The sequence below is a fragment of the Accipiter gentilis genome, chromosome 11, assembly GCF_929443795.1.
Source record: "Accipiter gentilis chromosome 11, bAccGen1.1, whole genome shotgun sequence".
Lineage (NCBI taxonomy): Eukaryota > Metazoa > Chordata > Aves > Accipitriformes > Accipitridae > Astur > Astur gentilis.
In genome coordinates this window covers 13,793,709-13,809,617 of record NC_064890.1, presented here as the reverse complement: position 1 = coordinate 13,809,617, position 15,909 = coordinate 13,793,709, and the positions used below count along the sequence as shown (strand labels likewise).

The 15,909-nt window shown below is 36.9% G+C and overlaps 1 protein-coding gene across 2 annotated transcripts in view; it reads right to left on the bottom strand.

The window, feature by feature from the left end:
* Positions 1-15,909, bottom strand: part of GSAP (gamma-secretase activating protein) — a 47,543-nt gene that overhangs the window by 24,342 nt on the left and 7,292 nt on the right. For both annotated transcript variants that reach the window (XM_049813662.1, XM_049813661.1), the window contains exons 3-15: positions 14,872-14,928; positions 14,094-14,163; positions 13,606-13,662; positions 13,385-13,473; positions 12,908-12,977; positions 11,779-11,825; positions 10,383-10,487; positions 9,383-9,442; positions 8,636-8,679; positions 6,953-7,038; positions 3,007-3,084; positions 662-739; positions 99-191 (exon numbers count right to left, since the gene is read on the bottom strand). In XM_049813662.1, coding sequence (XP_049669619.1) covers positions 99-191; positions 662-739; positions 3,007-3,084; positions 6,953-7,038; positions 8,636-8,679; positions 9,383-9,442; positions 10,383-10,487; positions 11,779-11,825; positions 12,908-12,977; positions 13,385-13,473; positions 13,606-13,662; positions 14,094-14,163; positions 14,872-14,928 — 934 coding nt within the window. The remainder of the gene's footprint in view (positions 1-98; positions 192-661; positions 740-3,006; positions 3,085-6,952; positions 7,039-8,635; positions 8,680-9,382; positions 9,443-10,382; positions 10,488-11,778; positions 11,826-12,907; positions 12,978-13,384; positions 13,474-13,605; positions 13,663-14,093; positions 14,164-14,871; positions 14,929-15,909) is intronic.

Below are 15,909 nucleotides of genomic sequence, written 5' to 3'. Positions count from 1 at the left end.
ATAAAGCAATTGCTGACAAATACAACTTTAATGTAAAGAGATTTGAACAAGTTTCCACTACAACAATAAAATTACTTCAAGCAGCAGTCTTACTATACCTGTCAGAAATAAACTATAGCACAGCAGGTCAGGATGCTCAATATTCAGGAGGTGCAGGAACTGGCCAGGCAAATAAGCAGCCACATAATAGTCTATTTAAAGAAATAACAGTGGTCAATTTAGCACTTGTTCACTTATTTGCTTTAAGAGGCTGCTTCCCATGATTCTCATCTTGGCCCACTTCTCTCTGATGGAATTGATTATATCTAGGAAATATAAAAGGAGTTAATTAAAAGCTGCTGTTGCATTAACACAGGAAACACTAGCAATACATTTGGGTTTCCAGGGGAGGATTCAAGAGGCTTGAGACACTCAAGAACTCAGCAGCTGATCTCCAGAGCAGATTCTGAGGCAATTTCAGAGGAAGTTGCTTACCAATACTGAGGTATTGCAGTATCAAATGCCAAATGTAAAAGTTAAGCAAAAAAAAGCAGCAAAATAACACAACTACTTAAAGTCAAGAAAAAAAAAATCCTTTCCTTCTAGAGAATGATTAGCCATTTGTCTCCCTACTGGGGACAGAGAATGGCAGTCACACAGGGAAGTAACACAAGTAACCTACCAAGATTCATAAAAGCCACTTCCTTCAATTGATGAGATTCTGTTCTTTCTAGAGAAACTGTAAAAGTTTTGTTGTAACCTGGGGAAAAATAATAATATTTTTTAAAAACCCAAACAATAAACACCATCTGTTACAAGCCAAGTATAACTTTATAGCTAGAAGCTTCAGCAGGCCAATACACCCAAATAGGGATATTTTAAACTGTTTTATGGGCTTGTCTGCAGAGACAGATTTACTTCATCCTAAACAGAGTTGCTGCATACTTAGTAGACCTGCACCCACACAATGCAGTTCTTTAGTATGTGGAAACTAGCCATGTACTGCACAGCCTATGCTCGTGTTTAAAGAAGCATTCCATCCAAGAGCAAGCTTGTGTAAAAATACCTCCCCCCTCCTCCCGAAAAAAAAAACCAAACACAAACCCTTTATGTAGCTGTGCTTCACATGTTGGTGATCTTTCAACTGCTTTAAAGAATTTCCAGATTGTTTATCTGCATGCCCTACTGCTGTAATTTAGTTCAGCTCTGTTTAAACATAGGCTAATTTCAGACCTGCTGTGTTTGTACGGGCTTTGCATCAGCACAGCTGTTATTTTATTCTAGACTTGCACCACACTAGTTCTGGCATCCAGCAAGAATGACATACAGCCTTCAAACTTCCTCAATCTCTGAGAAAAGCTGAAGATTAAAATAACTAAAGGAGACAATGACTGGCCTCTAAATGTCCATGCTGCAATATCCTAAACGCTGAATGGTGTCATGATCAGGATGCTACGTAATACTGCATAAAAATTCAAGATAATATGATAGACCCACAGTTTACAGGACCACCAAGGAAACAAGTAGATCACAAGCCATACTTCAGCCACTCATCCAGGACTTTGATTCCTGACCCTAGCAGAGAGATATGCTTTATCTATGCTGCAAAAAAAAAGTGAGACCTCGAAGACCAACAGCAACACTACAGATGGAGTATCTAAAACAAATAGTCTTTCACACAAGATACCGACTGAAGTTTGCTTGCAATGAGTCAGTATACTCATGATTACCACCCTATTACTTGCCACTGCGAACACATGCAAGCTAATACCAGCACTGCAGAATGCACCTGCAACATTGTGACTTCTGTGTTTATGCTGCATTCAGTAACTGCTTTAAGGAGACAGGAAGCTTCCTTCCAAGTTTACAGATGCTACAGCACAGACTGAACTCCTTACATGGCTCCAAAATGATGCTTATGGACCTGATATACCGCTGCTTCTGTGCATCACCTCAGAACCAGTCTTAAAATTCTCTTGTACAACTGATGGATCTTACATGAATCCACAAACAGCTCTGCACCAAACAACTCCATTCCATGAAGGTCATTTCAGATGCAGCTGGTCAATGTCACCATATTTATCCTCAGTTTCTTCCTGGTACAGATAGGGATGTACAAGGGCCATGGTTGGCTCCAAGCAATGCAACCACCCTTCAGCTACACATCAAGTACATCTGGGGAAATCAGCCCGTCACAGCAGTTACAATGCAGGGTGCTGCCACACCCAGAATGGACTTTTCCAATTTGTTAATGCCTTCAAGAACACAAAAATGCAGTTCATTCAATCCCACAACATTCCAGCAGCAAAGCAACATGTTAGTGCAGCTCTGACATACAAAGAGTTTCCTGACACAAGAAAGCAAACACTTTAAGTAAAACAGAAGTATGTTGTCCACTTGAACAGTTACTCCAAACTATGCAGCTTCTCAATTGAGAAATAATTCACCTCTCTCCTCCATCTATCAAATGAGAAAGATCTTGCTAATGACAAGTTTTATTCTGATCAGAATAAAACAACATTCTTTATTCAAGGAAAAAAAAAGGTCTTAAAATTAAGAGCTAGAGCACCACTTACATAGCAACTATTCTTACAGTCAGCGGGTGTTGCACCTCTTGCTGTGAAAATGACATGTTGAACGGGAATTCTAAACAGACATTCAAGCTAAGAGCTGTTGGCTCTATTTCCCATACAAATGCCTTATGGCACAAGTACAACACACCTGCAGGCTCCTACAGATTTCACTGATGCTTGTGCTCAGCATGACGGAAAGTCTGGCTAGAAATAAGGGACCAAATAAATAGCCATTCACAAGGCCATTGGTTTGAAGCTACCCATTTAGCATCAGGCAGGAAGTCTACAGCAGGAAAGTCAACTTTGCAGCTGAAGGCAGCTGCTGTCTCTAAACACCAGCCACAGTAGTTTGTCTGCAGACTTTAGTAGTTACTTGTTTTACAAGGCATTCTATGACTCTTTCAGCAAAGTGACATGCTCCAAAATAAAGCATAACTTAACAGGTTAATCTTACCTTTATGTAAAAAATATATGGAGTACCTTATTTCATCAGGAGTATCAGAGGCTAGACTATAACACACACAGAAGCCTCCTAAAAAGACAAAAAAGGAAAAGAAAATTGACTTGTCCACCTGAATACCTAGACATCTTTATGCTGCACAAAACTAAATCAAGACTGTTTCAAATTAGAAAATGAAAATAATCTCACAAAAAAGGGAAAGATTACAGAAATATATATTACATATCTCTAACCATCATTTACCTAGCAAAACACAAAATAAGAGAGAACAGAGGAGGCAATGTGGCACAATGGAAACCTGGGTTCTGACATGGCCAGTTCTTCTCAAGTAGTACATTTTTAGACCTTCCCAGTAGAAATCATGCTTGCAGCCAGAAAACTGCTCAAGCCTTTCTCTCCACAGACTGCCTCAATCTCTAGATATTTTCTTCTCAGGGACTGTCAAATATGCACAGAACAACCTAGTAAAAACACAGTTTGTTTGCTTTCTAAGTAATTTCATATTGGCAGCAGCACAATACACTACTAGGACTCTCATACTAGAAATGATAGTCACTTCTCCCCTTTCCAGTCCAAAGAGCTGTTAATTCCTTTTTTAGGAGAAAAGTCAGTCCTTGGCACAAGCTTATTTCAGCCAAGGTACTCTGTGCAGGAATGCTCCCCGCTCCCAGCCTAATTCTAAATCAGACTGATACTGTTTTGACTCCACTGGATGGTAGCCCTCTCTCCATCTCTTATGAAAACGTTAATCCACTTACTCTGATGCTTTCGCAAGCTGCTTTGGCATTCATGTTATAAACAGCTTCCAAACCACATTATCCCAATACAGTTGGGACAGCTAGGCCACAACTATGACCATTCACCTTCTACCTTTACTGAAAGTTTATCACTTAAAAGAAAAAAAAAAAATACTAATACAGATTCTGCTCTATAAAAAAACCAAAGGTTTATGTATACAAGGTATACAGAAAAAGGCACAAAATAAAGGTTTATGTATACAAACTATACAGGAAAAGGCACAGTACGGAAAAAGTGCAAGTACAAAAAAAGCACAGCTTACCAAGGTATTTTACTTGGTTAAAATAACTAAGTGCACCAGGTGGTGCAGGGAAAGCTTGTTGTCCTATTGCACCTATACGATGTTTCATGCAAAGGCAGAACCAGGTCTTCGACACTATCCATTTCAAAATCATTTGCAAACAATAAGAGCTGTAGCTAAATGCCACAAGGTGAGAAGACTCACATGAAGATATATTTGGATGGACGCTTATCTTTTCCAAAATAAAAGGGAAAAAAGATCTCAACCACAACAAAGTAATAAAAAAAAAAAGGAAGCATTTAAAAATTAAGTTCTACTTATACAGGGTAACAGCAAGTTACTAGATTGAGCAGAATTACGGAAAAAAAAAAATTAAAACTCTGTCACTTGATAAATAAACTTCATACCACTGAAACTGTAAGAGTCGCCTATGAAGACATGAAGTTTTACCTAGGAAACATTAACTTCAAATTCCTCATTTCTGTTCATGCAGAAGCATAAGACACGAGGCTGTACCAACATCTCGACATGGCATCTGAACATCACAATTCAAATACAACATTGCACCATGGCATTTTGCCTCGTTGTACTGGCTTAGGAGTGATTTGCCTCACCTAACTTCAGCCATCCAAACATCTCTCATTTAGACTCCTATACAGAAAATTAAGAAATATGGACAGAAGCAATCATCCTCTGCAGATGCCTATTTCTCTATATAAACACAGTCCAGGTGCTTAACTTTTAGGCAGGTAAATCCAGGGTTTATGTCATCTTACGGCCTGCGTTTTTTTAATACCAAGCAAATTTAACCAAGAAGAACTTCTAAAGCACTAAAAGAAAATGTAACAGCCCAGTGTTGTTTAAATAACCACTAAATTCTTGACATACAAAGTTAATTCTGAGACTAGAACTGCTTGATCTCAGCTAACCTAGAAGTACATAGGGGTTTTTATCTGGAGACATTTTGTCTGTGCTGACTATAAGGAACAGAACTACTTTTCTTCTACTACGGAAGTTTGAGAAAGGAAGAGTGATTTCATTCAGTGTTCAGATTGGCAGTAGCCAATAACAGTTTTATTAAATAGGAAATCGCATGGAATATTCCATTTTGAAGTTATGCCAATTATTCTTTGCCAGAGATGTCCAAATGGTACAAATAGGGATATTACCATTAATATTTGAAGCATGTTAGCAGTTCCACAGAAGGCATAGTCTGTGCCCCAAAGAGCTTGCAGTCCAGTTTTGTAAACCACAACAAACAAGAGGCACAAAAGGAAACTAACTTTAGTGCGATTACCTGCAGTGTTCTTCAACAACTAGATACAGTCTCAGCACCAAAAGCCTTTGCTCCAGCTGTTAGTTACTCAAAATGGGTTGTGTAAAGTAATCCTCAGTTTCAAACAACATTCAAACATTTCAAACAACAAAAAGCCACATACACTTACTAGATGAGATTGTATTTGTCCAATTATGTGTTCTACATTAAGCGCAGTGAAAAGCGCCTGTGAAAGGTTCCACACAGAATTTAAATACTGCACGGCCAGAGAGAAAAGAACATTTTACTTCAGGGTAACCAAACAGCTGCCTTGTTGGAGGAAGACTGAATTTCATCCTAAACTAAAGGGAGATGCTTCGATCTGAACAAACACTAGAGAAGTATAGGTTTAAAAGGAAACATATATATACAACTCAACATTTTCCATTGTTGGACAGGCTATCTGTATAAGAAGTAGTCTGTCTTGCTAACAAAGTAGCCTAATCTACATAGAAACTTGGCTTTCTCCTATTTCTCATTCCTTCCCTCTAATCTTTCTAAGTGTGCTGCCTGTATTGGTAAGTAAAAAAATCCATGTAAGGTAACTGTATTTCAATATTTGCATTAATGGCCATTTCAACACAACTGGCAAATACCTCAGCAATTCGTCCATGTGCATACAGTATGCCTTCAGAAGTGAGATGTAAAGCCACTTCTGCAACATGTCATACCCCTGTACAACTCTGTAGACTATTCAGAAGTTAATCAGATACAATCTCTGCTTGGCTGTATGGTCTAATTTAGAGGCTGAAAATACAGGCATCTCTGATGAACAGACGCCTCTTGAGACCAGTTTTTAATTAGGAAAAAAAAAAAAGCTCATGGCATGCATTAGGATGCAGGGAGACTCCTAGATCTTAAAGGTTTAAGGTACATTTTAGGTTTAAGTTTAAGGAATCATAAATATACTAAACCCTTAAGTATCACATGCTAAGTTTAGTATCACATACTTGGACCTTCTAAGTATCACATTCTAACAGCAACATGAAGCTCTTAGAATCTCTATTGCACATACTCTGTTTACGCATGGCCACTCTGTAACACAATTATATACTATGTCAGATACACAAACAGAACTAGCCAAAACCTTCCCTGAATTTACTTTTTAATGCATTTTTCATCACCTTTAACATTAAATTGCTCTAATGTAATACATAACCGTGCTTTGGTACCACCTGTGCTCTGAAACTAGCAGAAAACGCTACAACGTTAGACTGAGATATTTCACTATATAAGCATGTGATACCAGTTCTTTGAAGATGGGCTACCAGAAAATTTCTGGGTGACTGTTTTATTGTTGGTGTTGATATATAAAACCCCAGGCATTCTTCAGCTCATCTTGGAATGCAGCTTTCAGAAGGTAAAAAAACTTAATAAACAAAATAGCGCACAGTTGCCTTTTCCCTCTCCTCACAGTTACGTGTCAAGTATACTCTAAAGGAATACAAATCTTAAACATTAAAAAACCCCATACAAAACCCCCCATATATATATAATGTCTTACAAAGAAATCTAGTAATCAGTTATGATTACACTGCATGGTAATTACTAGTGGAGATCATTTTGACAATACTTGTATTCATTACCTGCTTTACTTGTAAAAACCTGAAGATTCAAAGATTTAGATGCAACATCTTGGTCTTGACAGTGATCATATCCAAAATTCACAAGTCTATGAGCAAATAAAGATCACTAAATAAATCACTTCATCACAACACAGATCACGAGAACAGTCACTATGTAATCAACACATACTAATTAAATTATAATCAAATGTTCTCTAATGCAAGTTAAATTATGCTTTAACCAATCTGCTCAATGCAGTTAGAAATAAGAATCCCAAGACTGCACACTTATCAGAAACCAACAATTTTGATTACACCTGAAAACTTCATATTCACTTACTGCAGCATTGTCCAACCATTCCTATACTTTGAAGTGAAAGCAAGTTCCGATGAAGTACTGGAAATCCTAACATTCATCATATGTGAGAACTCAAAGGCTTTGCAGCCTACCTCTGCCATTCTTAGGTCTGGAAAGCTACATTTTAATCTGCAATTAAGCACACTAATTTCAGCGGAAATGCTTGAAAAGGAAGCACAAAAATCACACTCACATGGTACTTGTTATACCATGACATTCTTCTTCAGTCTCGTGCTGCCTGTGTTTTAATGGTTTTACATATCTTTGAAATCTACAAGTCCTACTTTTGCCACACAGAACATGCAACAGAAGACTGTAGTCAGTAAGCTTTAGCTTTTTTGTTGGGTTTTCTTTGGTTTGGTTTGGTTTTTTTTCCAGAAAGGATATTGATCCTGGAGGGATTTTCCCCTAGGTCTTCTCCAATAGTTTTGGAAAACAACAACAACAAAAAAATTATAGCATTGAAGCTTTTACAAGTGTTGGATTTTTTTCAGTACTAACTGCAAGAGGATACACTGCCCCTTTAGGGCAACCTGCACGTGCAGTAGCACCACACTGAACATTCTGCATAGCACCGAGACATTCTGAGAGCCACAGTTTGAGCAGGGTGGAACTCAACTACCTTCAGCTATTGATATCTGATCTAGTAGCTTTTTATTCATAAAGAGAAACAGGCCCTTTTTGAACATAAATTCAACTGACTGAAGATAGATGAGGATGAGGTGGATTATGACTGAGAGTCAGACCATCCTGACTAGTTTTTCCTCAATTAAAAGGGAGCCTTAAGGAGACAAGCTCAGATGCAGTCACGTGCACAGTAGACACAGAATCAGACTAATCTTAGCCTTTGAAAGTGCAGGCTGCCTGGAAATAGCATGCTGGAAGAGAAAAGAGTACAGGCAGTGTCTCATAATCTATAAAGAGGAGCTACTGGTCTGGTTAACTGCCCAGTAAAACATGTAACAGCAATTAAAAGTGGAGAGCTTCCCTTTACAGGAATTTTGACACCACCACTACGACATGCCCTAGATTAAAACAAATTTTAATTTAAATAGGTACAGAATACTCAGAGGAAGGATGGTTTAACCTATAGCTAGCTCTTCAAACAATTTTTAAGAATGGCACCAAAAAGCAGTCAAGGATTAAATTACATTTTTCAGCTGACCCTGATGAAAATGAGAGGAACTGGAGGTTTGGACACAGTGTTCATATTATTTGTATGTTCCAGTACTATGTAGGCAACTTTAAACAAAGATAATGTGGTTCAGACACAAATTTTACTTAGGTTTGTAAACATTATGCTATATATTAAAAGAAAAGCAAAACAAAACATAAAACACCCTTACTTTAATTGTGTGTCATTTACAGAAATATCCAGATGTGATTCCAGCTGTTAACCAAAAATGAAAACAAACCTGTTATTTACTGAGGTCAGTATATTATGATTAATATTTCAGCCCAGTAAAACACGTCAAACTCATATTTCACTAGATTCAACATTTTAACAAAGTTTATTTATCGTCCTCTAATCAACCCCCAAAACATAAAAGAGATTCTTTTTTTTAAAAAAAAAGAAAATAAATTGTGAGATATTTAACCTCCTTCATTAGAGCAAATTTCAGCCACTCGGACAAAAGCCTAGTAACAATTACACGTTCAACATTTGTAATTTTTATGTTCTCTTCTCTGTACTTTCACCACGACAGATATTCCTGTCTCACTTAAAACTGACACAAAGTTAGTATGTGGTTTCTTTGTCTAGTGCATTTGATAACCCTGCTTTTCAATACTTGAGTATAAGATCAACATAATGTCATCAATGTCACTTACTTCTAGGTCAATAGCTATGCAATTCCACTGAAGTAACCTTACCGTGGCGCAATCTGAATCTGACTGAATATATGCTTGAAAAGAATACAATGCAAAAAACAAACAAACAAAAAACCAACCAAAAAAACTGGAAAAACAAACCCCAGTTTCCCTCTGCAAAAGTTCCAAGAACAAGACACTGAAACAGATCTCTGTATCAGTGCCTAGAACACATAATTACATACAACTCAAAACCATTGTATCATAAAATACTAATGACTTACTATTGAGTTAAAACCTTCATCAGGATAAAACTGGACACATTTTAAAGTACTCCTTGATTCCTGGAATTAAGAGGATGTATTTTGTAACTGATAAAATAGAAAGCATATTATATAGACTGAAAAGTGACTGGATACTCCACAGCGTTCTACACACTCAACTCACTTTGCTAACAAATATGCAGAACTTAGGGGACAAAGATGACTTTAAAAACCACATATAACCCCCCACAATAGCACTATGACATGCTTCCTTCCTGTGCCAGATCATTATCTGACAAGCATCTATAATTGCGTGGGCCCCCACCTGAAGCACATCATTACATGTCTCAAATACACACACATATTCTAGAAAGTTAAAAAAATGTTTTCCATAACTACCTATATGGCAAAAGGAACAGTATCTTATTTTGGTCAGTTCAAAAAGGGTATCTCATAAACAAAAACAGGAATACGTTTCTCCATCACAGTTCACTTCCTGTTGTTTCCTAACACTCATATTTTTGGTGGCTAAGAAGAGTTAAGAAAAATCAATTTTCATTTACATAGAATACATCAAGTGCAATTAGTCTGCCAGTCAAAACAAAAAAAACCCAAAGAGTTTCAGCATTTCTAGACAAGAACCTGCCCTCATTTAGTCGCTCAGTAAGTCTGTATACAATGTACTTTCTACATGTGAATTTTCTAGATCAGAGGCATTATACTCATAACAGTTTTTGGTAGATTTCGATCCTTTTGAATAAAAGGCCTCTTTAAAGCCAAAAAAACTAACAAACCCACCCTTTTTTATAGAAAGCACTGAGACCACCAGTTTTCTTGCAATTTACTATACATAAATACCAGTTAAGGCAAGTCTAGCTTTTGCTTTAGGTTATTTGAGGCAGGAACAAGACAGACTACTATAATGAAAAACAAACTCACACTATTATTACCCCCCACACTCAAAAATTTTACTGTCATGAGACAGGCAGGAACAAAACTACTAGAATTACTTTCATCTCACCTTTGGAACAATGTAGAAGAGCCTTTGTTCCATCATATCCCATTGTGCCCAAATGAGATCATCTGCAACTCTGGCTCTTGGAAGCTGACCTGAGTTTTGAATCACCTAAAGGGAAAGAAAGAACATTAGAAGTCATCAAATAAAGTTCTGTAACAATTACGCACAGTCTGTGCTTTAAAGAGAAAAGCAATGACGCAAGAGGCACAAACAGTAAGGTGCTTAGAGGGAATATGCTACTTGTTAGCTCCACAAAGTCCACATTTGTTGTGTGCAAGGTGCTCCTTTTAAAGAGATCAGGAGCACAGTTTTCAGGGTATACCTACTATGAAATATTTTATTTGAGATTTCCTTGCTTGCAAGAAATTCACCAACCACTTAAGCTGCTCAAAGTGAACAAATTAAAACAAACAGCACTCTTCATCATAGAGAAGCGAAAACAAGTGAAATGCCACAGTCAGTTCAGAACCAGCTACATTAACTATTGAAGGAAGACGCGTTAGCTACAGAAGGGATTTCTGTCCAAAGTCTCAGCCACGTGATAGAGTACTGACACTAGGGAAAGGGCTAGAATTGTGGAAAACTGTTAGGGTTGTATAAATGCACTCTTGAAAGATGTAGGGAGATTCCATGTCAACCAAAACAAATCTGTTTGTTAGAAGGACAGCTGATTGATCTGTTTTTTCTGATTACACTCTTAGACTTTACTCCACTACTGTAGTCTAGCATATAAAATCCATCTGCTTTAAAAGCAATGACAAACTTGGAGAAAACCATGAAGGACTTCCAAGTGACTGAAAATCAGGACCTTAACTTTTTCCTTACAAGCCTACACTTGTCTCCATAAAGCAAAACATTGGCTTTAGTGACAATTCTTTACTATATTAGATGTATGTTTATTAATAATAAGTCTTTTAAGCAGAACATCCACAATTTGTTGAAGACAGATTCATGTTAAAAACAGGAAAAGAAGATGAAGGGAAAAAGAGATTGGAAGATTCACAGTACTTGGAGTGTATTTAAGTTTTATGTCTTTTGTTTGTTTGCTTGTTTTTAAATGAATCCTTTATTGGGACACACACTCCCAAAAGGCAAAGTTAGGAAGGTGATACTGCAAAGATTTTAAATGGTTTAGAAATTTATATACACTATGTTTACTACCCACTTCTAACACCCAGACACATTCAGCAACAAATAAAAACCAATAAAATGAGTAACTTTCCTCACAGATTACAATCAGCTTTGTGTTTAGCTGCATAAGTTGCCATACTATCAATACTTTCAATATACTTTGTGTTGGCCAAGTATACAACTACAAAAACAGTTAGTTAAAATTACAAGTGTTTAAATTTTCAATTAAAGCAAAAAACCTCAAAACCCAAGATTTTTCAAGTCTTACCACTTTGTGTTCTTCTTCTGCAACATGAATGTCAAATTGTTCAATATCTTTAAAATATGTAAAAAAAAACATTACAAACATACATTTTTATATGCTTTTATACAGCTTATTAAACAAATCTCACCTCTTGGAATGCTGTAAGAACACATTAGGGCCAGGAAAGTTCAACTCAGTGTAAGAGGAAATCTGTGATACATGAACACAGATGCCTATGCAGAGACCTGGACTCTCTTCCTTTACTGACCTGAGGATGGCTTCAGCCATACCACCCCTCTGGAAACAGTTCTCCGCCCACATCACCACAGCACCATCAGGGAGAGTGCCAACTGAAACATGCCAAACCAAGCCAAGGAGCACACTTACAAAGAGCACGCAGAGCTGCATGCCCGTGCCTGAGACTACACCCTAGCCCTGTTCCACTTCCTAGCATGAACATCACCTCACGGTCCTTTCCCATGCAAAATTCCTAAAAGTTATTGGTAGTTTGCCTGTGCGAAGAGTGCAAGTTTCGCCCAGCAGATGGTATAAATGTTTCTGACACAGTTCACAGCACTATGTGAACGTACTAGGATGTGAACTCTGCCCACCCAAGTCCAGCTACCTAAAGGTTGGTGTCTCACTTAGCAGAGAAGATGGGCCTCTCCAAAGAGATGGGAAAAGCAATCTCACTCTCTAATAAGACTGAAAGGTAAAAGGGATAAACAGCCTTTGTCAATTATCCACCTCTATCCAAGTTAGCTGAATTGAAGGAACTATTATCCTATTCTTATCCCACTTGTCATGTGTTAAATCACAATCCATCTTTCATAGTCAATTGACCTGCTCTGAATTCATATAGACAACTATAAAAGTCTATTTCAGCTTTTTTAGAAATAAAGATAACTGATGAATGCATGAACTAGTAATTACATGCAAGTAATTTCAAAGCTGGCCATTCTGCTAACATTTAAAAAAAAAAAAAATCCCATTAAATTATACAGTTTTTAAAAGACATTTGGACTACCCAGAATAGCTCATGCCCTTTTTTCCCCGTGTTTTTTTCCTCCAATAAAAGTCTACCAAAAATATAATCTAAAACAGTCATCTTAAAGTAAAAGAATGACAACGTACTTTCAAAATATTAACTCACATTTATCTTCTGAAACTAGCAAGAGGCGACTCTCTGTAGAATTATTTCTGCCTTCAACTGGATAAAGAAACTATACAGAAAGTTTCACAGAAGTAAGTAAATAAAGTATTTTAGAACACTTATCTAAAATGCGGGGTTTTTTTAAGCTGGATATTTACATATTTTTAAATTAAGAGAGGCACACTAATGATATTTAATTAATAAAAATAGCTATTATTACAGACTAATAGTCACCAATCACTATAATTGCAACCTTTGGAGGATTCAAAAGAAATAAAAAAGTAGCCTACATGTCAGAGAAATATTCTACATCAAACATTTTATGATGTTTCTATTTTTTTTCATTCAATGAAGAAACACAGGCACACCATCTCTGTAACAGTTGCAGGATAACGTGATATTTCTGCACTCAACCACTTTTTCTCTCTAGCATAGTGGATTTAAAAGGTTTGTATTTAGATTAGTTGAATAATTTACCTGTACTTGAACACAGCTATCCACAGCCTTTAGGACTCTCACATTATTAATGGGATGAATTTCAATTAGCAAGGTTAAATACTTGGATACTGCAAAAAGAACATGTTTTAGATAGCATTCTTTTTTATACACAATTTTGTTTTCTAAACAGAAATTATGTGGGGGAAAAAGCAAAAGGGTACAGTATTTCTAACAGTATTAAAACAATCCACTTGTAGTACCTGACTGTAATAGCCGACTTACTCTTTCTTCCTCTGTATATTGACGGAAGCTGACCGCTAAGCGGGGAAAAAAAAAAAAAAGCCAACACAACCACACTGAGCATGCATATTTGATATTAATCTTATGAAACATTCTCGAAGAGCAAGCATCACAAATTTTTTTACCAAAAACATCTATGTTAAAGGAACAACAGAAGCTCTCCTAGATGTAGGAGGCATGTATAAATACAGGAGGGGGAAGTGAACAAAGGGTCAGTGTGTCTTAGATTTTTATTTTAACAAAACAGCAATATCGTTACAGCTGTGTCTTTATGTTGTTACCTACATTATTTGGTGATGGATCCATCAAAATGCATAGACTGCTGCGGGCAACATATGGATCAAAATAGATTTAAGTAATTGTAGACCCAAATGTATCATCCTCCTAAACTAAATCATCTTTACCATGACACACACACAAAAAAATTAATGATAAAACACATATTTACCCAATAATGTCCTTTCATTGTTGACCGAACAGCTGATTATTCGTAGATCCCTCTCAAACATATAGAGGTGCTATAGAGAAACACATTAATGCTAATAAATTAATTTTTTTAACCATATAAAGAAAACCACCTGATTACCCCTCCTTAGGAAAACACTGCTGACCAGTACATTGTATTTATTTTTAAAACAAATCATTTCACAGCCAGAACCATATTTCAAGCCTCAATTATATCACTTCTCCTTTTTCTCATTTGTTTGTTTCTTACTGGTTCTTTTGAGCTCTAAGTTGCCACTAGAGCAGCACAGCAGACCTTTATGTAAACACAAAATTTCACCCATTTCATACTGTTATAGGGACACCTGTAAAGGCCCATTATCATGACTCCAGCCACTGAATTGCAGTACCTTCAGTTTTAGAATAATTTCTTAAAAATGGTAGCACCAAACAGACTGAGGATGCACACATAACAAAGAAAACCCAAAACATTTACTTCTTAGCACACACGTTCAGTGTGAAGAGCGGAAAGGGCTTGAATTGGTTGTTTAGAAAAAAAGGTTGCAGACATGATGCTTTACTACTCCCACGTCATTCAGATGTTCCGTAATGCTCTGCATCTTAATACTACTGAGCATCATTCGAATACCTTCTCTGGTCTCTCTTTCATTTCAAATGAGCATATACTCCTTAAGGACATAACTTAAGCGTGTTGCAAGGCATCAAAATCTGAAACATTACAGCACTGTCTTCACCAGGGAGAAACCTGGTATTGCTCTCACCTCATTTTGTTTAGTTTGAAGATCGTACAATCCAATGTGAGTGTTTCTCTCATTTCCCTATGGATGAAAACAAATCAGCAATGGCAATGTAAATACACACAAAGTTAAACATTGTTTTTATTTTTTTCCTACCTCCCTCTCCTCTTCCCCCCTGCTCCTTGACACACATCCTCACACACTTCCCTGTCCTATAAACAGGCAGTTAATTATCTAATTCCAAGAAAGCAAGGCAAGAAAGAGAACAAAGATTTTTTTTTTTCCTCCTTTTAGAACTAACACATGGGATAAAGCTGAAATGTGGCCAATTCACAGCCCACAAGCCGTTGCATAAGCCAAGTGCCTCTCTCACTTCGGTTCTAAACTGGTTTTAGTTATAGGCAGTAGGGCCAGGAAGGGAGATGTCTGTACAAGAATGAAAGGGGATGCTATGGCCCTTGGAAGATTTAAGGCTGGTGTTCCAAACCTCACCAACTCGGGAGCACCAAATATCACCAAACACAGCTTCCAGTGATCTGGCTGCAGGCTGGAAAAATGATTTCAGCTCTGCCTTAGGAAATTATTGTTTGAAGGCTAACTATATTTCACAAGCTCAGATGACACCATTAACCTGCTGCCTTTGAAAAGAAACATAATACACATCCTTTCTAGCTTACTGGTAATAACAAAAAACAATTTTGTTTGGGGCACTTCTAAGACTATTCAAATCAAAACTTATTCTTGGTAATTTTCACCATGCTTTAAATTTTCAAAATAAAATAAAAAAAATTAAAACAAATTCTGCTTGGCAGCATATATTGTATATCAAATCAAGCTGAAGTCCATTAATGTACTCTAGGTATAAGCACTAAATTGCTGAACTGTTGAAATTAAATCCAGCTACATAGGCTTGTACTCAAACAGTGAGCATCATTGTTTTTAACTACAGCTTGGGGGAGAGAGGGGAGCAATCTGTGGTTATTTACAAAGTTATGGCTTTTTGCTTTGTGAAGTTAAAACAAAAGCCTAAGTATTCTCTTCCTAAGGGGTCTATTTCTGAGT